The sequence below is a fragment of the Sander vitreus genome, chromosome 5, assembly GCF_031162955.1.
Source record: "Sander vitreus isolate 19-12246 chromosome 5, sanVit1, whole genome shotgun sequence".
Taxonomy (NCBI): domain Eukaryota; kingdom Metazoa; phylum Chordata; class Actinopteri; order Perciformes; family Percidae; genus Sander; species Sander vitreus.
The window spans coordinates 19421181-19443446 of NC_135859.1; the positions used below are offsets into that span (position 1 = coordinate 19421181).

General features: G+C 39.5%; 1 protein-coding gene across 6 annotated transcripts; it reads left to right on the plus strand.

Annotated features, from left to right (window-relative positions):
* The first annotated feature begins 9853 nt into the window (after positions 1–9853).
* On the plus strand, positions 9854–21138 carry LOC144518310 (mothers against decapentaplegic homolog 4-like). 6 transcript variants are annotated; one of them, XM_078250887.1, is made up of 10 exons: positions 9854–10126; positions 12368–12783; positions 13146–13320; positions 13787–14041; positions 14351–14458; positions 14580–14630; positions 16162–16345; positions 17306–17474; positions 17832–17970; positions 18953–21138. In XM_078250887.1, exons 2-10 carry the CDS (start codon positions 12544–12546, stop codon positions 19162–19164), a joined length of 1533 nt encoding a protein of 510 aa, XP_078107013.1. In that variant the 5' UTR covers positions 9854–10126; positions 12368–12543; the 3' UTR covers positions 19165–21138. The 6 variants fall into 6 exon arrangements, with proteins under 6 accessions (XP_078107013.1, XP_078107014.1, XP_078107016.1 ...); XM_078250888.1 differs by having other exon boundaries at positions 9854–10000; XM_078250890.1 differs by lacking the exon at positions 9854–10126 and adding an exon at positions 10844–10892.
* Positions 21139–22266: the final 1128 nt, after the last annotated feature.

Below are 22266 nucleotides of genomic sequence, written 5' to 3' on the forward strand. Positions count from 1 at the left end.
AAGTCATTGCTTAGAGGTGCATTACCGCCACCAAGTAGATTGGACTCGCTAAACTGTCATTATGGGCGATATCAGTCTCACCCGGGAGCGGCTGAGGCAAGTGTAAAACCTATGGTAAAATTCGGTATACAGTCCGGTGTTTATCTTAATTCCAAACCGGTTTGAACATTTTGACACTGGCCCGGGTCTACCTATGGTGGCAGCAGTGTGTTAACCTATGTAAGCAGTAAGTAAGATTAGCAGTAGCCATTGTTCAGATGACAGTAACAATGGCAGAAAGTTGTGGAGAAAATGAATGGAGCTTGTTGTCACTGCTGCCTTGTCTGCTATGATCTTAACATAAAAAACATAGTAACATTCTTAAGTATTGTCGTGTTTATTTGTGTTTATGAAAAAAATAAGCAGTTCTCAAGAAAGGTATTTCTGTGTTGACTAGGGATAATTATTTTTAATCCTCCATGTACACAGTACACAGGTAAAACTGTAAACAATGCTACTCGTGTCACAGCTACTTGCTAGAACATAAACAAAGCCTTATGGAAAACAAAAGAAAAGGCCAAGGATGGCCTGTTATTTCTTTACCATGGACCTCTGAAGACAGAAAACAAAAAAATTAGCATTTTATAATACGGTCATGGCCCAGTTTTGTTGAAAACATAAAAACAGAACATAATCATTTCTAACTGAAAACACATGGTTTTCTTGCCTACGTATCTTATTATGTACGTGATCCTCTTCAATGTCAGTTTTTTATTGGAGAAACGGAAATGTATCTTATTACTGTATCACAGTAAACACTAAAGCGAAGAAGCTGCAAAGAAACAACAATCAGGGAGATGATTCTCACTGAGAAACATTTGCTTGTATAAAAGGAACAAAATAATGTCTCTTTGAAAAACTTCCTCAGATGAGTTCATGCAGGTGTGCATTTGTGTGTGTGTGTGTGTGTGTGTGTGTGTGTGTGTGTGTGTGTGTGTGTGTGCGTGTGTGTGTGTGTGTGTGCGTGTGTGTGTGCGTGTGTGCGTGTGTGCGTGTGTGTGTGTGTGTATGTGGGTGGGCCCATTAACCCACAACCTCTCATAGCTTATGGGTCAGTGGTTGAGGAAAAAATGTTCCAAACCACAACCACATACACACACTGACACACATACACACACACTGACACACACACACACACACACACACACACACACACACGCACTGACAAACCACAACACACATAACCATGCCAAACTACATACAGACACACACACACACACACACACACACACACTGAAAAAACACCTTGATCGTATTACACACATCATAACAAACAATGCTCACATAAACCAAAGAAACAACAATCAGGGAGATGATTCTCACTGAGAAAAATTTGCTTGTATAAAAGGAACTAAATAATGTCTCTTTGAAAAACTTCTTCAGATGAGTTCATGCAGGTGTGCATTTGTGTGTGTGTGTGTGTGTGTGTGTGTGTGTGTGTGTGTGTGTGTGTGTGTGTGTGTGTGTGTGTGTGTGTGTGTCGTATGAGTCTTGCTTTATTTAAGTTTTATGATGAAACATGAAGACTGACCCTAATTCAAACCATATGACGGCACCAGTGTTTGATCTCCGCAAGCTCACTGAGGGGCTCACGGTGTGTGTGGTCACACGTTCAATGTACACATGTGATGGGTTACTGGTCACACACACACACACACACACACACACACACACACACACACACACACACACACACACACAGCAATGCAAGTGAAAAACTTGAGCAAAGTACTATTGATTGATTTTTGCACATTTTAGCCCAATTAGGAAGTGTGTGAAATATACTTTCCTTAATTTCATTTCACTATAAAAAATCTCTTTGTAATAACGTCAACCTCCCTTTAGTTTACATTTTTATTTGAATTTGCATTATCATGGCATGACAGTGCACTTACTAAAACACAGATTGATCTGGACTTTCAACATTTAGATCATGGGCCCAGATGTTGCAAAAACAAACCTAGAAGACAAACAATAAACTAGTATAACAGTAACCAAACATGGAATTTTCCAAAAAACATTTTTTCCTTTGAACTTTTTTTGCATGTGAAAAATATTTACATTTGAACAAATATTGTGATGTGTAATTATGTCACATCACATACTGCATAGATAGAATATATTATTTCATGTGAATTGATCATATAATGATTAGATTCATCCGCGTAAAACAAACAAACACCTGGGCAAGTCTATATAAACATATAGCTTCATACAATTAACACTGACAGGAGGAAAAACAGTCAGTAAGTAAAAGGTACAAGTAATAGTTGATAATGTTACCATCTGTTTAGTTATAATAGTTTTCACAATATTATATAACAATATTTTCACAGATTGTGAGACTGTAATCCCTCAAATACTCCTATGTACTTTGTTAAATTACGTAAGAAGGTTTTTAACTATACAAGCGAGTCTGAATGGGATTATTTGCCCATCATGGCCATGATGGTGGTTGTGCAGCGGCGACATACGCAGACAAGAGACTTGTGATTGTCTTTGTGTGTCCTAAACTAAACACACATGTATTTTAAGATGGCTGTATGTTTAGCTGTGGGAATGTGTACTATGTGTTCAACCTTATATTTTCTTCTGTTTGTTTTGAGGGTTTTCATGATTAATGTAAGAAAACAAGTACACCCATTGCTAATACTGACCATGCCCTTGCACTCATATATATCACATCCTCTTTAGTAGAATAGTTGAGCATTTTGGGAAATTATGTGTTATTTCGTTTTCTCTCTTGAGAGTGAGATGAGAGGATCGATAACAGGTAGCTTGGTTCTGTCCAAAGTGAATAAAGCAAAAATATATATTATATATTACATTTATTAAATTTGTGTAAACATAGAAATGTAAAAGCAACCACGTGACATTTTAGGACAAGCTGCGTGCTGTAACTATTTCTTGGCGATCAATAGCTGTATGCAGTGACTACGCACAGCTTCCTGAAGTCTTGTCATAGTGAGGGTGCCAGGTCTGGTACCATCGTCAATAAGTAAAGATAACTTAAAATTAAAAGTTGAAAAAATGTGGGGTTAAAAACTGTGTAAACACTGCAACATTTTTTAGGTATTTCGAAGTATCTGTTCTGTACATATGTACAGTGTGTCTAGTACAGAGATCAGCACAGTGCAGATGGTCAGTGCAGGAATATGAGATATCTCTCACTCTGTGTCTCTCTTTCCTTCTCCTTCTAATGTTTTGTCTGTTTCTCACCAGTGGCTCTCTTGTGATGATAGTCTTTTCTCAGGGGAAATCTCACAGAAGAGCAGCACAAAGCTGTAAACCTCTCCATGACTCTGTCTCTGACTCTGTTTCCTATCACGTCCTTACAGGATTCACAGACAGCATACACACAGTGCACAGCCATACAAACACACACACACACACACACACACACACACACATTGCATCTAAGGATTACATTACAGCAGCTTGTGTGTGTGTGTGTGTGTGTGTGTGTGTGTGTGTGTGTGTGTGTGTGTGTGTGTGTGCGCGCGCGTGTGTGTGTGTGTGTGCGTGCGTGCATGTGTGCATGTATGCATGAGTGCATGTTTAATAGAGCGAAACAGAGAAAACACATCTATCTGTTTGTATTTATTCCATGTTGACTCTGAGCAACACTGTAATGATGCTTGTCATGTTCCACTGGGAAAAAAGAGCTTACTCACACACAGTCAAAGCCACATAGATATAAAAACATACACTCACAGACACAAAATGGATATGTGAAATATCCAAACCAACACAAATGTTCAAGCCAACACACACACATCGTTGTCCAGGCACAAAGCTCTCAGAGACTGTTACAGTCCTGAATGAACTCCAGAGGGCTTCAAACCACATGCAGGTAATCCATTTTATAGCAGATGAGGTGAGATTCACTACCTCTTTCAGAGTTGCATTTCCAGTGAGGATGCTCCCTCTAGGAAAGTTTGGGTGCAAATTGACACTTGGATTTGTGTGGTTTTAAGTTGATCCTCTGATCTTTAAAGCTACTTTGTGTAAAATGTGTATGTGATTATGACATCTTTCAAATACCAATTTTTGTTTGTAGAAAAATGATACAGTCCCTGAAAATTGGTGCGTAATGACTTGGCGTCTAATACTTGCTTTTTACCAGTGTGGATGCATATAGCAGCTGCGATACAATCACCATTGTTCCCATACCTGGAGGATTACAACGTATAAGGTCAATAGTTAATGTTGATATCGTGGCAGATAAATCAGCAGTAGCACCATCGTGCAGCAGTTTCTCTTCAAATGCTTCTGCTGTTGTTGTTTGTTCAGATTTTGCTGCTGCTGACCTTCGTTCTTATCCTGATGTACACTGGTCATGAGCTTACGTCATTGCATCTTGCAAGCATTCATTTCTGAGGATGCGTGCAATGTTTAGGTAACAGAAGACATAGTCAACCTGACCACAGAGTATATTTTTATTACTACAAAACAAAAATAAATATAATACTAAATATAGTAAAAATGTCTAAATAACAACAAATATCGGTGCATTGAGAAATTATAGTAAGGTGACCTTCACAAGCATAGTGCTTTGATTACAGCATTTGTTTTATTTCAATGCAACTCCATGACACTATGGTACTATCTAAATGCCACAATTTAGTCATCTTTCCTACTATTTTTGTGAGATTAAAAAAATATATATATATTCTAGTATTAAAAACTTCACTTGGTGAGGATGCATGCTCCTTGTAAGCATGGTCAGCTACTAGTTTTAATGTTTGGAAGCATAAAATCTTTGACACAGAAGCATCAAAAAACAACTCTGAACATAAATGGAAGCATCTCATTTGTAACTATGCGTATTTGCAAGCGTGTGTCTGTGTGTGTGTTTGTGTGTTCATGTACGAGCATGAGTGTGTATGGTTTATGTGTGCGTGTGCCTAGCCCTGGGCTGATGAGGGGAGGCATGTGGTGGCCATTTAGAAGGATTAGAACTGTCTGAGACATCAAGCACAGCGCGTGTGTGTGCGTATCGTGCGTGCGTGTGTGTGTGTGTGTGTGTGTGTGTGTGTGTGTGTGTGTGTGTGTGTGTGTGTGTGTGTGTGTGTGTGCATGTGTGTGTGTGGCTGCAGGCAGGAAAAAGATGGAGGGAGAGTAAAGCTAGAAAAAGATAAAGAGAGAGATGGGCGACAGATGGAAATTAATTGAGCCAGACAAAAGAGAGGGAGAAAGAGAGGACAACCGAGAGCTAACTGTTAATACCCAGAGAGAATACACTGTCTGTATGAAAGATGGATTGATAGGAACAGAGGGAAGGGCAGATTTGGAGATGTATTAGTGGACCCTGTAGGGAAATGTGTGGAAGGTATAGGATAGGAAAAGAAAGACAAAAGTGGAAGAGAAGAAATTAGAAATGTATGGAAGGAAAGACTAAGTGGGAGATGTTAAAAAAAGAGGGATGAGTGAGACAGAGAGAAGAGGGTGACCTACCTCATGCCTGCATGGATGACTGCATTTGTATCCAAAAATCCCAACATGCATTGCTCTGCCACTCGAGGCAAAATAAGCCTGCAGCACCCAATCAGCCGTAGCCTTTTACCACCTCGCCGTGGGCCAGAGTGTGCGCAAGTCCAGTAAGTGAGTGTATTTGTGTTTGTGTGTGTTTGCATGTGTGTGAGTTCAAGCGTGAGTGCGCACACACATCTGTTTGTTTGTGTGTGTGTATGTGTGTGTGTGTGTGTGTGTGTGTGTGTGTGTGTGTGTGTGTGTTTATGGTTACAGACCTCCTCAATACACTGCCTCTCTGATTTATCTTCAAACAGACAGCTCAGCCATCTCCTCTCGCACACCTCTCTCCTCCTTTTTCCATCCCTCCCTCCCTCCCTCCACTCTCTGATGCTCACCACCAATCCATCCATCCTCCAAATACCTCTTCTCTAAATCCTTCCACCAATTTTACTCCTCCATCCATCTCTCCATGTTTCCATATATCCATCCCTCCATCTGCATTAACTTCCCCGCAGGGAAGACAATTTCCTGAATCCCACTGAAGTGGAACATTTTTAGATTTAAGACAACCCCCACTCATGTGATGTGCTCAGGCTTCAGAGGAAGGGGTTCAAAAGTGGAGAGGAAAGTAGAAGGAGCAGGTGTGAAGAAAGCTTTTGGATGAGTAGATGGAAGGAAACATTACCTAAAGTAGCCATATGTTAATCAAACATGTCTTAATCCTAAACAGCCTTTTCTCTGGTAACGTAAAAAGTGAAACATACTGTTTAACAAGACTACTGGGTCTACAGCAATGCTTAGTGTGTTAACATGCTAACATTTGCTAATTAGCCCTAAATACAAACTACAGCCGAGGATGGTAGGAATGTCATTAGTTGGCAAGTATTTGCTCATAAACCAAAGTGTTGTGACAAAGTGAAATGTTGACCTGATAGATCGTTAGATGATTATTGTTATTGATTAGTCTGTGGAAGATTTTGTGAAAAGCCATCTATGTCACACACAGTTTACAGTTGTTGTTTTTTTATTTTAAAACGAAGTCAGCTTGAAACATTAAAAAGTCAGCCAGACACTGTGTTTTCACCAACTTATGAAGCTATCATGAGATAGCCACCAATTTTAGCTAGATACAGCTGCCAGCAAGTTTTCATTTGAGCTAACAAAAATCAACAGTCGCCGGCTAGAAATGAGAAGCCTACATTTGTCTACCTCCTTATGAAATCAAGGACTCATTGTTTTAAAAAGAACGAAGACACTAAAAAACTACAAATCTGCCTGCATTATCAGTGTAGGCTAAACTGTGTATGTGCTGTGCGAGAACGGAAACCTTGATAAGCATTGCAACAGTAATTAAGGGGCAAAAAATCTACAAATACATCAAATCTCAATATTTTCATTTTTAGATTAGAGGGCTTGAGAATTTAGAGGAAATAAAAAAAATGTGGAGGTGAAGAAGCGATGTGATTATAAACAAGTGTTCCAGTGTGCTGAGTTGGAAAGCTGCTGTCACTTTATCCTGTATGTTTTTTTCCCCTCAGCAGAGTCTGACTGAGAGACAGTCAGATCACATCCCTTAAGCTCCTCTCTTGCCTGTCCATTTGTATTTATGTTTCTGACTCTGTTGATGGATGTACAGTGTAACACTCATTAACACACACACACACACACAGACACACACACAGAGCAGCCGTGGGTCTTGCCTCTGAGGGATGGTTGTTGTCACAGGGATGTATAACGGTCTGATCAACCTCAGCATCATCATTGTGGAGACCCTGAAGAAAATCAGCTTCAACCAACCACAGCGTCTAACTTTGTGCTGTTAGGCTTTGAATATTTTTGTCCTGTGTGTTCCTAAGCATTTGGTGTTGTAATCATTGTCCTGTATGTTCCTAAGCATGTGCCATAATTTTCTGTCAGCAATGTGAGAAATGAGACAAACTTCACATTTAAAGTGTAATTCTAGTTTTGTCATGTGATATTCAGATTGTGCTAATGACAGCTATGGTTACTGTCAGACAAACAACTGCAAAATTACATCCACTGCATCTAATGCAGGATGAATGGCAGTCATGAGGACAACAGATGCATTACGCTTTATGATCAGTTCAAGCTAAATAAATTATTAGCTTCCTATGACTTATTTGTTATCCATGCTAGGAGCTAAAAATGAGTGAAATTCAATTTGTATGGCGATTCCCAAAAAGTAGAGCCATTCATTCCAGTTTTACATGGATTTAAAACTACCTCAAGGTTAAAACAATAATACCATATGGACGTGCAAAAAATGAGTATTATATTGGAGAAATTACTGCAAAACACCAGTCAACATTAACATGCCATAAATGTTGGGTGTATAGTATCTCCAAAAAGTTAGTCTTTCAAGAGTTTTTTGAAGGCCATATTGTTTTGAATTTTTTTTATTGTCTGTATGGTATGGAGTCATGAAGCTGTTGCAAACTTGGCTTAGGCTTGTAACAAGAGGCAGTCCACTTAAGACACACAACATTCCAAAAGCCAAGGAGTCAGTGGTGTAGGGCATGCATTCAATAATTATTGACATTTCTCAGCACTTACATAGACTGAAATTAAATGTATCCTCTGCACTAACCCATCATATACTAACATACATGGTTTTGATGGTGGGTGGAAACTAGAGCACCCACGCGAACACAAAAATTATAATTTGGATGAGGTTGAGAGCAAAATGCATGTCTATTTTATTATGATGTTCAAGTTAAGCTTTTTCTTTTTTTCTTTTTTTTTTTTTTAGATACATTTTTGATTAGCACCATTTATCATTCAGACATACAGAACAAACTCCACAATGTATGAGAGTAAGTTAAGCTTTTTCTGAAAATGTCTGCTGGACATCCCAGTCTGTTTTGATGTAATACCCTGTATTGTGTTGTGTTGTGTATGTTAAAAAAGTATTCTATCAGTGTCTACATTCTTACTATTCATTTTTAGTTTATGATTTTGTGTCAATTTAAAGATTGTGATTTTTTTTGACGAAGGGTGTCGCCATGCCGGCACAGCGAACTTCGATGTTACATCATGAAACAAAATATTGTTGTAACTTGAACATACATTGTCAGATCTAACACAAATCTTTAATACATGATGTTAGTCCAGCCCTAAAGTCAAGGTCTTAAGGCTTTCCTGAACACTTTTGAGGTGGATCTGGTAAAACAGATAGGAAGAGGACATCAAATCATAAGGACTGTAACTTCCTGTTTTTTAGGAAACATCAAAATCGGTATGATAATAACGACAAAGCTTCGCAATTATGCTCCGCCAAGGTCTTTCGATTATACTGACAAATTTTGAGGTCAGTCAAGTCAAATCTGTAGGAGAAATTCATTAGAGTATAACCCCTAAAAAAAGGTCAAAAGTGTCCATAATTTGCACATTAAGATTAAGATTAATATAGCTGATATTCTGACAGGTTAAGGGTATGGCTCCAAGAGGCGACATGATACCAAATCTCATATGTCTAGGTGAAACACAGTGCAGGGGCTACTTCTTTGAAATGTTGTAGGGGGCGCTATTGAGACAATTTACCATAATCAAGCCTGGGACCCATGTGATTCTCTTCAGGCCTGGACTAACATCACGTTTGAGAGATTTGGGCCAGATCAGACAATAGATGTTCAAGTTACAACAACTTTTTGTTTCATGATGTAACATCGACGTTCGCCGTGCCGCCACGGCGCGCTCTTGGACAAAAAAATCACATTGTTCTAAACTAAGCATCATCAAGGTCTAAAGGCTTTCCTCAACACATTTGAGGTGGATCATCCATGGGTGGATCTGGTAAACCCATTAGGTAGAGGAAACATCAAAGTGTAACAACTTCCTATTGCCATTAGGGGGGCGCTATGATAATATCTCAATATTGACATGTAGATGTCTTCAGGCCAGGTACTTTATACAATCTGAGCAGTTTGGAGCAAATTGGACAATATTAATAGTTACTGTCCCCTTCTGTTTCACGGGAAGCATGAAAAATCAATGCCATGTCCCGCCCACAATGTTTGCCGTGCACTAAAAAGCTTCGCAATTTAGCTTTGCCAAAGTCTTTTGATTCTAATCACCAATTTTGAAGCTAATCGGATTAAATATCTAGGAGGAGCTCGTTAGGCATACCAATTTTCTTACATTTTCGAGTAGCCCAAGCACCTCAAAATTGTGTTCAAACGCATAGAATAAAAAGAAAAAGAAAGAAAGAAATAAGGAAAGAAAGAAAGAACATTAGCAATAGGACCTTCGGCCACGACGATGTCGGTGCTCGGGCCCTAATAATCCATGACCACTCATGTTACGCATGCGCACCGCGCCTTTAAGGAACTAGAATGAGAAGTGCGTGAGTGGGTCGGGGCTTGACACGAAATCTGAGATTTGACTTGATCTGCGCTCTAGTTTTGAGAATGGAAATCTATGGCTTGCGGACAAGGGATGCAATTCACCATGTTTTTGTAAACAGGCGGTGAGTTTTATGAGAATAATCCAGGAGGTATACAGGATCTGCACACCCCACCGCTGGCCCCGTCGGCACGGTAATTTGGGACAGAGGCAGGGCTCTCCTGCTAGCTGCCACACAAGCTAACTCCAGGTAGTGCAAAGTGCTAACGCTAGCTGTTTACATAGTTTTAATTCGTTTCAATGTATAAACTACATAGCGCTCAATTATGAACTAATGTTTTTCACAGCATACATTATTTAGTCGCTACATATCGAACTAAGTGGCCAACAAATGTTTGTGCTGCGGCATAATAAACAAACACGCCTGCTAGCCTTATAGTAGCATGCTACGTTAGCTAGTTTGCTTTATCAACAATCATCGGTGCTAGCCATGGATGCATTGGTGCTAGCTGATGTTTTTACTAGCAGGTAGCTAGCCAATCCGATGTCAAGATATTAAAAAAAACCCGGATATTTCCGGTTAGGCTCTTCAGGGTAAAACCATACCTGAGCAAGTAATCCACATACGCAGCTCACAGCACCTGATGGAGCAGTAAATACATTTCACAATAAATATTAGTGGCAGGGAGATCCGCTTAAAATGTGAGTAACACAATTAGGTATATCAGAGTAACTATAAGTCAATGTCAAATCTGATTTAAAAATGACTTTCATAACTTTGCTGTTGGTATCAGATAATCTTAATAGCCCCTCTATTGTTTTACACAGCACAATATTTGTCAACAATCAACTTTTACATACCTAATAGGCCTACACTAAATAAGGGTTTTGCCCTTTTGTTTCTAAGAAGTGTTACCTTTATTTTGAAGACTAGAACTGTTTACTTCCGGCTAGTTTTGTCCCTATGCTATAACTTCCCCGGGCTGACGGCAGCCAGAGTGGCGCCGCTAGACAAGGCAAGCGAGTACAATTTTAACACTATTTGTATCGTAGAATAAACAGTTCCGGGTTTTTCTAAATTGAAACGCATATGTAAAAATGCTGCTTCGTCTTGTTATTATGTTGTTGGCGAGCTAGCGTTATCAGTATACTGCTAAAACTTCGTTAAAACGGTACGTTATAGTTTCTGGTTCATGCCTCTTGTCTGCCACCCACATCCTAACAGAATTATTGTGCGTTTGTCGGTTTTCGCTAGAAAGCTAATCTGTCATTCGGATTTGCTCAACATTACAGCACAATAGCAACATGACAGTAACTGACATCATCAAAAGAAGAAAATAACACAGAGGTAACGTTAACGTTACAGCCTATTTTTACATACTTACTTACTTGGTCAGTTCTACGCTTAGTTGCCAGTTTACAGCTAGCTAGCTAGCTAGCTAGGTGACCTAGCTATAACTAATGTAATCTAATACAACAGCTAGCTAGGGCTGCAACCAACGGATTATTTTCATATTCGATTAATCTGTCAATAATTTTCTCGATTAGTTGTTTGGTCTATAAAATGTCAGAAAATTGTGTAAAATCTCGATCAGTGTTTCCCAAAGCCCAGCATGACGTCCTCAAATGTCTTGTTTTGTCCACAACAAAAAAATAAAGGGATTAAAGAAACCAGGAAATATTCACACTTAAGAAGCTGCATTAAGAGAATCTTTACATGAAATGGCTCAAAACGATTTATCAAAATAGTTGCCGATTAATTTAATAGTTGTCAATCAATTTAATCTTTGCAGCTCTAACAACAGCCCTGCAATAAATACCTAAATCCATGCAATCAGATATGTAAGTTATAATGTTCAGTTTTTGTTTAAAGTGAGATTTCCATGTATTTTCTTATTATAAAGCAGGTCGAGGTGCTAACGTTATATAAATACTGTGAAAGTATCAAAATGCTCAATCCACAGAGAAATGCATGCAGCCTGTATTCAGAAACGGTCCATTTAAACGAGCCATCAGGACCTTTGTGGAGTTCTGATGTCACAGCTATACTATGTATAAATATAAAGTGCCGCTACAGTGCCATTAAAGTCATTCGACGCCTACAATGATGCGGAAGGCCTGGAAACGTTGACCAATCAGAGCTAAAGGAAGTTGGAGTTTAAAGAGAGGCACTAAAACGGAGCTTTTCAGACAGGAATATACAGGTATATTCAGACAGTATGAGAAAAATGTGTTTTTAGAACATTAAAGCATGTAAATGTTCTAGTAGAAACACAGAAGTATAAGTATGAACCTGAAAATTAGCATCATATGGGACCTTTAATGATTGTCTAATACAGTATATTCATTGAGGTTGACCGAATAGAATGACCTTGTAAAACACTATATAACTCAACAGCACCACAAACTACAGTCTCCTAAACCACCAAAAAGTTGAATGAACACCTCTCTAAAACAGTTTGATCAACTTGCATGTTGTCCTCTTTTTCAGACCTTGTCACCTTTCCTCCTGATGCTGAGAGGTTTGTGTGGTCACACAACTGCCTCAACTACAGCTGTATTGCTGTGAAGATTGTCTCTGCTCCGGCTTCCTGGTTAAGTGAAACTGTGTCAACAACATATATATATATATATTGTCAGAAATTGCAGTCAGACACAGAAGTCAAGATGTCCATCACCAATACACCTACCAGCAATGATGCATGTCTGAGCATTGTGCACAGCCTGATGTGTCACAGACAGGGTGGTGAGAGCGAGACGTTTGCCAAGCGGGCCATCGAGAGCCTGGTGAAAAAGCTAAAGGAGAAAAAAGACGAGCTTGACTCCCTCATCACAGCTATCACCACCAATGGGGCCCATCCCAGCAAGTGTGTGACCATTCAGAGGACACTGGATGGACGGCTGCAGGTAGGCAACACAGTGGTGTTGATTAGTTTTGACAAGCTTTGGAAGAATGATAAACCTTTTGATGTTTGGAAGTTTCTTTCAAGTCATTTTCATCTACAATAAACTATCAAGGCGTCCGATTCAATTGCTTATCACTGAAGTAACATTTTAACAAAAACATCAAATACCATTTAGCCGCATTACAATTTGTTTGTTTCATGAATTAAAATAAAACCCATGGCAGTCCGTTATTCAGCATAATGTTCGCTACACCTTTGGAAAACAAGCTGCGTTTGACCTCAGCTATAAGGACAGCGAGTTTCCAAATGAATTAACTCTGTTTTCCGGTATTCTTTCTCCTATGTTGTTGTTGTTGTTCCCAGGTGGCTGGACGTAAAGGGTTCCCTCATGTAATCTACGCCCGGCTGTGGCGGTGGCCTGACCTGCATAAGAATGAACTGAAGCACGTCAAATACTGCCAGTTTGCCTTTGACCTCAAGTGTGATAATGTGTGTGTCAACCCTTATCACTATGAGAGAGTGGTGTCACCTGGCATAGGTGAGTAACATGAGGTTTTCAGTTAGTGTTTTTAAAATGTATATGGGGTTCAGTAGAACCCATTGAATCTTTACATAACAGTAAGAAATTTAGTGCCAAGGTTTCAGTTCTCTCTTAAAGCGTACTAAACTGAACTGACACCAAAAGCTGCTGTTTAAAGGAGGAAATTGATGTAAACACTGGGTTTTAGCAATTGTCAGCAACACAGTTACTTTAAGGGCTAAAACATGGAGAACTACTGGTGTGGTCCAGTAACTTTACTTACAATCATTCAACTATTGTGACTTTTCTTGAGGTCTAAGTGACATTTCACTGTGCATGTGCCTGTTTAGTTTATCCCGTTTTTTAGTTAGCCTTATCTAACCCACTGTCTGTATTACAAGGGACTATTTTTTAGCAATGCAGATAAGAAGGTGGCACTGTCAATAACCTGTTTCACCTCTTCATGCTTTTCCTTGGTTTACAGACTTATCAGGACTGACACTGACCAGTTCTGGGCCTAGCTCTGCACAGATGGTTAAGGATGAGTATGATTTTGATGGACCTCAGAGTCTGCCCTCAATTGAGGGAGGGCACTCCATCCAGACCATCCAACACCCCCCATCTGCCGGCCGGCCAGCCCCCTCTGAACCGTTTGCGACCCCAAACCTGCTCCCATCTGCTGAGGCCTCCACCTCTGCCTCAACATCATCCTTCCCTGCCATTGCTGCTGGATCAGGCAGTAAGATACAGTTGTAAAATATACAGGGATACAGGACAAACAAACATAGACACATATTGTACATGCAAAATTGTGTCTGTAATTGACAGTTAGACATTATTGTCTCATTTTAAAATTTGAACTTCAAAAAGATTATTTTTTATATATTTTTTTGATATATTTTTTTATTTGTTCACTAGAAATCATTCATATTTAAGGCATTTTCTGGATCTGTTTAATGAATTGTTACAACCGCAGTACATTTGTGAGTTTGTGCTCTTTATCGGTCCATCTGTGGATCTCTGACTTATGTTCTCCTTTTCTCCTCAGGTGCCAGCTCAACATGGTCTAGGAATAGCAGCTTCACCCCCAACATACCCCACCACACCAACGGCCATCTACAGCACCACCCTCCAATGCCACATCCGACACACTACTGTAAGTACACCCTGTCATTGACTTACAGCTAGCTGTAAGGTAATACACAGACAAAATTGCATACTTGAATTAGTTTTTTGCAAAGTGGGTGATCGCTTCCATTGCTCTCTGTTTCTCTCAGGGCCAGTGCATAATGAGCTCGCCTTTCAGCCTCCTATATCTAATCATCCAGGTGAGAACACACAATTCAAAAGTATATAAACCCTGGACAGAATCTTTAAGTGTGGTATATATTAGACAACTGCGTGAACTAGATATGCACCGATTACAATTTTCTAGGCCGATTACAATTTTCTTTGAGTTAGGCCAGCCGATACCGATTTTAGCCGATTCCGATTTCATTTTTTCTAACCTCTTTACAGCACACACAAATATTTATTTTCTATCTTTTCTTTAATAGAACATTTTGCACAGAACATAGAACATTTTTTCATCAGTGATAATGGATCACTATAAAATAGAACTATATAAATTACTCCTGGTGTGGGAAATTCACACACATCTAAAGTGCAATGTTACAACCATTTCCTTCTTTTCACATCCAATATCCAACTAAAAAAATGTGATTTTGGTTTTTGGGGTCGTCCGTCCACGCCCTACTTTTTCCATGCAGGTGTTGCATATTGCAAACTTGTTATCTTCTGCACACACGCTGAAGAATTTCCAAACAGCTGACATGTTGCAGGTTAATTCACGAGGTTCCCTACATGTGCGAGAATAGCGCGGACACGCGCTTCACACCGCGAGCGGGTACGCGCGACACACGGCAGAAAAGTTGAGAGAAAGGAAAAAGAGACTGTGCTGTCGTGTCTGTGTGCGCGTGCGTCCTTGAAAACTGTAACTCGTATAACTTATGTTGTCAGTTAATTGTAGCGTTGACCGGCATGAAATCGGCATATGTCAGACTGACCTGCCGGTCGCCGGTCATGGCCGAGCACGTGAAAACCGGCCAATTCCGGTCACCGGCCGGTCTATCGGTGCATCTTTAGCGTGAACAGATCTTTCTTTGCACATTTTTGCCCACACAGGTTATTTAAAGAGTACTGCCCTTGTTGGCTATCATTCATCCTTGCTAAAGGCAGTGTTGCCCATTTCAACTGCCTCAAAAAATGTCAGACTAGATTATATATATAAAGCTGTGTTAATATGGTCAGTTTAATTTTCTCTGTGACAACTTCTGATTGTCATAATGGCAAATTTAGCATGTAGTGCTGAAACAGCTAATCAAAAATAATGTAGTTTTTAGTGATGAAATTATTTAAATTAAACAAATTGATTAAACATATCATTGTTGATTAATGGTTTTAGTCGTTTATCAAATACAATTGCGATTTAACTGGTTAGTCCGCATCGATATAGTGGCATGTGTCACCCATCCAGCAAAGAGCCACGAACTAAGCAGACAAAAAGAGCTTAAAACGCAACTTGCTAGTGCAAACCTTGCACTAGCAGTTAAGAAATAGATTGTATAACCTATTTTTCTTTTATCATGCAAAAACGTCTTTATTTTTGTTTCAATAATATATTTTGTTAATTGTATTAATCTGTGTCGGTAAACGGTTAATCATTAACATCCCTACTTGGTTGTCGTCATTATTATACCTTGAGCACAAAAGTCGCAAAAGTGTGATATTACCTTGACCAGAAGCATTTTCCGTTCATGACTTAAAACCATTGACCTTAGGTTCTCTTCTCTTTTTCAGCTCCTGACTACTGGTGCTCCATTGCTTATTTTGAGATGGACGTTCAAGTCGGGGAGACGTTTAAGGTGCCCTCTTCTTGCCCCATCGTGACAGTGGACGGCTATGTGGACCCCTCAGGAGGAGACCGGTTCTGTTTGGGTCAGCTCAGCAACGTACATCGCACTGAGGCTATTGAGAGAGCAAGGTAGGGGACCCAATTACCCTCAATAGTAAGATCAAAACACTTAAAAACGTCCTGCTAATGTACTCCCTGAAATAACAGAGCATTTTAAAGTAGAGAAAGAATTATAGGTTGTTGTTTGTTTTTTTTACATTTGAACCAGAAACAAACTTGGTGGTATCTTTAAATGTGCGTTGATGCAGATATAAATATCCCAAAATATTAAGGAAAAATGCATTTCCTTATCTGTATGTTCTGGTTGGAGTATGTACTAGGGGTGTGCAAAAAAACTGATTCATATTCGAATCGCGATTCAAGCTCTACCGATTCAAAATGGATTCATAGAATTCCAAAAATCGATTATTTTTTGTAAAAAAAATAAATGTCTACTGTAATCACATGGGAAAAGTAACTACATTTACATACTGTGAATCGTTTTTATTATCGAAAATCGATTTTGAATCGAATCGTGACCTTTTCTGAATCGTGCACCCCTAGTATGTACTATATCTACATATTTGAGACTTGACAGCCTTACCACAGTATCTGTACCATCAACACATGAGTTGAAAGCTCAAAGGTGCATGTTGATCCAAGATAACACATCCACACCTTCTTTATATTTAGTTCCTTTTATCCCTTCCTCTTTGTTTAAAAATAGCCTGTGGATTTTCTTGTTATGACTTGTGGCACTATAGAACATTTCATAAGCAGCCCCCCCAAAATGTGCATCTATTATTCTACCAGCATGTTCACAAGAATGCACAGAATGTGAAAACATTTCCCGCAACTGTGATCTGAAACATTAAAATGCTGCATATTTTTCTGGGCCTTAAGGATACAGACAATGTTTTTAGGTGAAAATCATTGAATGTAAACAAAAATTGGGTTTGTTTACAATGAAAACTCCACATGACACTATTATAACTCACATGCTTTCCCTGTTTCCTTTATTCCCCTACTGTCCTCTTTCTTTTCTCCCAGGCTTCACATTGGCAAAGGAGTTCAGCTGGAGTGTAAAGGGGAAGGAGATGTGTGGGTGCGTTGCCTCAGTGACCACGCAGTGTTTGTTCAGAGTTATTACCTGGACAGAGAGGCGGGCCGAGCCCCTGGAGACGCTGTTCACAAAATCTACCCCAGCGCTTACATCAAGGTAAGCACATGGTTCACTGGACTGTAAAAAGAGATATATCAAGACGTTTCATAAAATGTTATATTTCCTCTTTGGAAACTGCTGAGTGCAAGCTCTAAACATCCCTTTGCATGCAGTCTCCTCAGGCATTCTGACCTTTACATTGGTTTTATACAGTAGTTGTGTGTATGTTACATAAAATGTTCCCCATACTGCCACAGTTTTCCATCTTTTCCACTTGTGTCTCTCATTAGGGGATATCTTCACACAGCTCTTACTTAGGCTCTTGATAGCCTGTGGCGGTATTTACAGTTCTCCTTTACAGGGGGCTAATTGCTTCTGAATGTACAGCATTTAAAGTCTCTTCTCTCCTGCCAGGTGTTTGACCTCCGTCAGTGCCACAGACAGATGCAACAGCAGGCTGCTACAGCTCAAGCAGCAGCTGCAGCCCAAGCTGCAGCAGTGGCCGGAAATATACCTGGACCTGGATCAGTTGGAGGAATAGCTCCAGCTATTAGTAAGATACTGTAACTGCAAACAGATGCACTTTCACACATACAGACAGTGGGAAGTAAAGGCAGCGTGGTATGATGTAAATGTTTACTGCAAATGAGCAGCAAGTGTGAACTACAGTATGTACTTACATATGAAAATAACAGAGAACCTAATTTGCATAGTTGATATTAGAGAAATAAAATATAATATTGATTCCTATTAGATGATAAATATTTGCTAATAGAATATACTTTATTGTCCCCTAGGGGAAATTTGTCATGGACTCAAGAGTGCGTAGTGCATAGTAGTAGCTGCCATTACAGACAATAAATACACGTTAAAAAAATAAAAAAACAATCCGTACCAGTAATAGTCCTTGTGCAAATAACGCCATAGTGTTCCTCTAAAGACAAGTAAAAACAAAACATAAAGGGCAGCAGCAGCAGCAGCAGCACACGAGTCCGGGTCGCCAGCAGAGCGGCGCCACCTAATTAGCAATGAATATTGGCTTCATTGCTCTAAAAATGTTGCATCTAGTGTTTTCCTCTAAGTTGTTACTTTCACAGAGACTGTTTTTATGGGTTAATAGTAGGACTGCAACTATTTTCATTACCGATTAATCTGCCAGTCATTTTCTTGATTGATCGCTTAATTGCTGCGGTGCGAAACTCAAAAGATATTCATTTTACTGTCATCTAAGAAAAGCAGCAAATATTTACATTTTAGAGGCTGCAACCAGTGAATTTTTGCCTTTTTAAAAAAAAATGTATGTAAGCTATTGAACATTTATCAGAAACACTGTCATTTGCCAATACATTTTCAATCTATCGACTAATCACATAATCAACTAATAGTTACAGCTCGAATGATCAGGAGTCGCTTGAAATCACACTATAATTTACTTGAATATATTCCTTCCGGTTTGAATTAATTGTTTTTCCAATTCATACATATGCAGCATCAAACTGACCTGATTGCGACATCCTCTCCTCCTGTCCTCTCAGGTCTGTCAGCAGCAGCCGGTATCGGGGTAGACGACCTCCGGAGGCTGTGTATTCTCAGGATGAGTTTTGTTAAGGGCTGGGGGCCCGACTACCCCCGCCAGAGCATCAAGGAGACCCCCTGCTGGATCGAGATCCACCTGCACAGAGCTCTACAGTTACTGGACGAGGTTCTGCACACTATGCCTATAGCAGACCCACAACCTCTGGACTGAGATCTTTACTTTAACTGCAGCATCACACTGCAACATACAGTGGCAATGGAAAGTCTTCCTCAGTGAACGGTTTGGGTGGAGAAGCCAGTGAAACAACTGCAACACTGAAGCTGTCCCACATGAAAAAAATACTTTCAGGTGTGTTTGAGGCACCTTTGTGCACTGTGGCCCCTACTTCTGCTTTTGTAAGCAAGAGTGACATTAAAACGAGCCAAAGCCATGTATTGAAGATATCTTTATCACTATTTTTGATAGATGGCTTTGATTTGTGATGACTGGAATGATGAACTGTAGGACTAGAAAAAAGACGTCACCGATAACTACAGTTACAAAGCACCACAACATGCATATAGATGACCTGCAGATCCCATTAAAACTGGAATGTACAGCGACTACTTAGAGTCCACAACCACCAACTACTGGCAGACATTAGATTGACTGAACAATGAAAGAACATCAGAGTGCTGTACAGCTGTGGGATGAGATGACTCACATCCACCACCAGAGTACTGCTGGTTTTCTATTGTGTCATTTTCCATTCGAGCTGTTACAGACTGCTTCTCACCTGGGCTAACAAGCAAGATCAGTCAACTGTCAGGCTGAATAGAAAAGCAGCAGCACTCACAGGATCACCGCTCAACGTCATGCTGGTCGCTGCCTCTCAGACACTGGACACAGTCGAGGACCACCCAGCTTGGATCAGGGCATACTAGACCTTCACAGCCATCCACGAATATCACAGAGAAGAAATGACAAGCGCCATGCCTAAAGCCGACTCAACCTCTGAACTGAAACAAGGTCAAGTCTGTGGACTCTTCTAGGTCAGGTATTGTCGAACTACAGGTTTAGACCTTAGTATCTGGTAGTGGGCCTGGTGGGTGTCCAATGACAAATCGTTGTCCTCCCTCTGAATTAAACAAGATTTTGGAGCAAATGAAGAGCCCCCTGTTGAGCTTTTGGAACAGAGAATAATATCCTTCTGTGGCATCATGACATGCAAAGTTGAATTGCCAATTGATGATAGAACTGATTTACTGGCTTACTGTGATTATGTCATGTATTCACTCACTCACTCAAAAATAGTGATGACAAGATGCTCATTGAAGTGTGATCATTCGTCATTGGTCACTTTCCACCATGGTCGCCTCCCACCTGTTTCAGTTACGGTTTTGGAAAACGCCCTCTTTTATGCTGCCACAAAGGATGAATCTCATACACCTGTGAACTCCTGCCTTTTCTCACTTTCACGCTGAGAGCAAAAAAAGAAAAACAGCTGGCATGCTTTTGGTTCCGTAAGATGGAGAGAAGAGGCAGACAGTTGGTCTTTGATGTCTAATTTAATCACAGTACAAGGATCAGGGTTAATCAATGTTTTGGCAAACCAAAGTACTAATTACTCAGAAGCCTACTGTAACTCTAGTGTGATCACGAGAGTGAGAAGTTCAGTCAGCTGCTGGACTTTGTCCCAGTTACGTTAATTTGGAAGTTTCTTTAATTACATTTTAAAGGTGATTATGTTTTTGTATTCATTTGAATGAATATTGATTTTTTTTAATTTTTTATCTCCAAGCATACCCGACAGACTCTCCAACCTACTGTAGTTGAGAATCATTGTACTTACTTATGACTTGCAGCCCACTAATACACTACTTGATCCAGGTCTCTTGTGTATAGTTTACTGACGAAGATACGAGAATTTAGGACAGTTCCCCAGCAATATAGATATATTTTCTTGGTTTTATTTTTGTTACTTTTATTAATTGATTTGTTTTATATTTTTAGCACTTTACTTTTTTTCTTGTTTTTAACTCAATAACCTTAATTTTGAGGTGGTTGTAAAAGGGGGTGAATAGGTTGGTTGATTTAAAAAAAAAAAAGAGGTAACTTTGTGATGCATTTGTTAAAAACACTAAGACATCTTTTTAAAATCATTTTTTGCCCTTTCAATCTATAAAGGCATATACGCATTTGTAAGTTGTTGTTTTTTTTTGCTGTTCTGAGTTGCAGTCTTTTCTTTTTGATTTGCAGTTTTTCTTTCCTTTTTAATCCATGTAAATAACTTTAGTTTTTGAAATGCATGTCAATGTTTGCATGAATCTTAATGGCAACTAGACCCCTTTACCCCTACCCCCTGTTTAAAATACTAAGTACTTGTCCTGCATTACACAGGGATCCTGGTATCTGAGGAGAGTAGAAACCAGCACCTGCTGTATACTGGTGTGGTGTGTTGCTGGTTTATGAGAACAGCATTAGGTAAACAGAGGGAAGCTGCATAGTCCTAACTGATGGAAATGATCCAATTTAATCATATAACTCACTTTTTAGCAGCCATCTCCTTAAGAAGGCAACTTGTCTCCTGAGACCTAATTTGTATACAGTAACTCTGTCAGTTATTAGTGTGCAGCCTCTCTTTGTAAGTAAAATGAATGATCATTTCTCTTGCATGTGTTGAAACAGGTGAAGGTAGATTTGACGCACAAAAATAATTAGATTTTAACACGAGTCCCTTTGTCTCCGCTGCCCCCGCGCTGCATGTGATACATTTGTTTGTAGATCACACGCATCGATTTAAGAATACACATTTAATTTACTCTCCTCGTGTTCATGCTTATTTTCCACATCAACCTGCCATACAGTATCATCTTTCTGGTCATCTGTATATGAAGAGACAGGTTTTAAAAATGTGTTTATTTCCCTAAACAAGTGTTTTGGACAATGCTGTCTTGGTGGGTTACAGATGAAATGAAAAAAGACAAATTGGATTTCTTCAAGGTTTAGTTGAAACTTGGGGTCTATTTGTCACAGGAAATGATCCATTTGTTATCCAATTGATTAAGCAAAACTAAGCAGTGGGTTGCTTTCTCTCCCCTCTTTGATTATTTCACTAAAATATAAAAAGCATCGTTAAAGTTTGTCCTAAATCAGAGATTAAGAGTCAAATTTATTCACTTAAGACCTGACCCCTCTGTCTGGAGAATTAATCTGTTGTGTTCTGTTGTGCTTTAAGGTGGACAGATGGTTTTTTTTAATGGTTTTTTTATTACAGGAGCCTAAAGACACAGCTAAAATAAGTTGATGTTGACTACTATGACAGATTGCAGA

What these genes read in the sequence shown, in the direction of transcription:
- LOC144518310 (XM_078250887.1), top strand. Translation starts at nt 12,544, where the DNA reads ATGTCCATCACCAATACACCTACCAGCAATGATGCATGTCTGAGCATT. An exon ending in CATTGCTGCTGGATCAGGCA is followed by an intron (nt 14,042 to 14,350) that starts GTAAGATACAGT and finishes TTTTCTCCTCAG; the next exon opens with GTGCCAGCTCAACATGGTCT. An exon ending in ACCCCAGCGCTTACATCAAG is followed by an intron (nt 17,475 to 17,831) that starts GTAAGCACATGG and finishes CTCTCCTGCCAG; the next exon opens with GTGTTTGACCTCCGTCAGTG.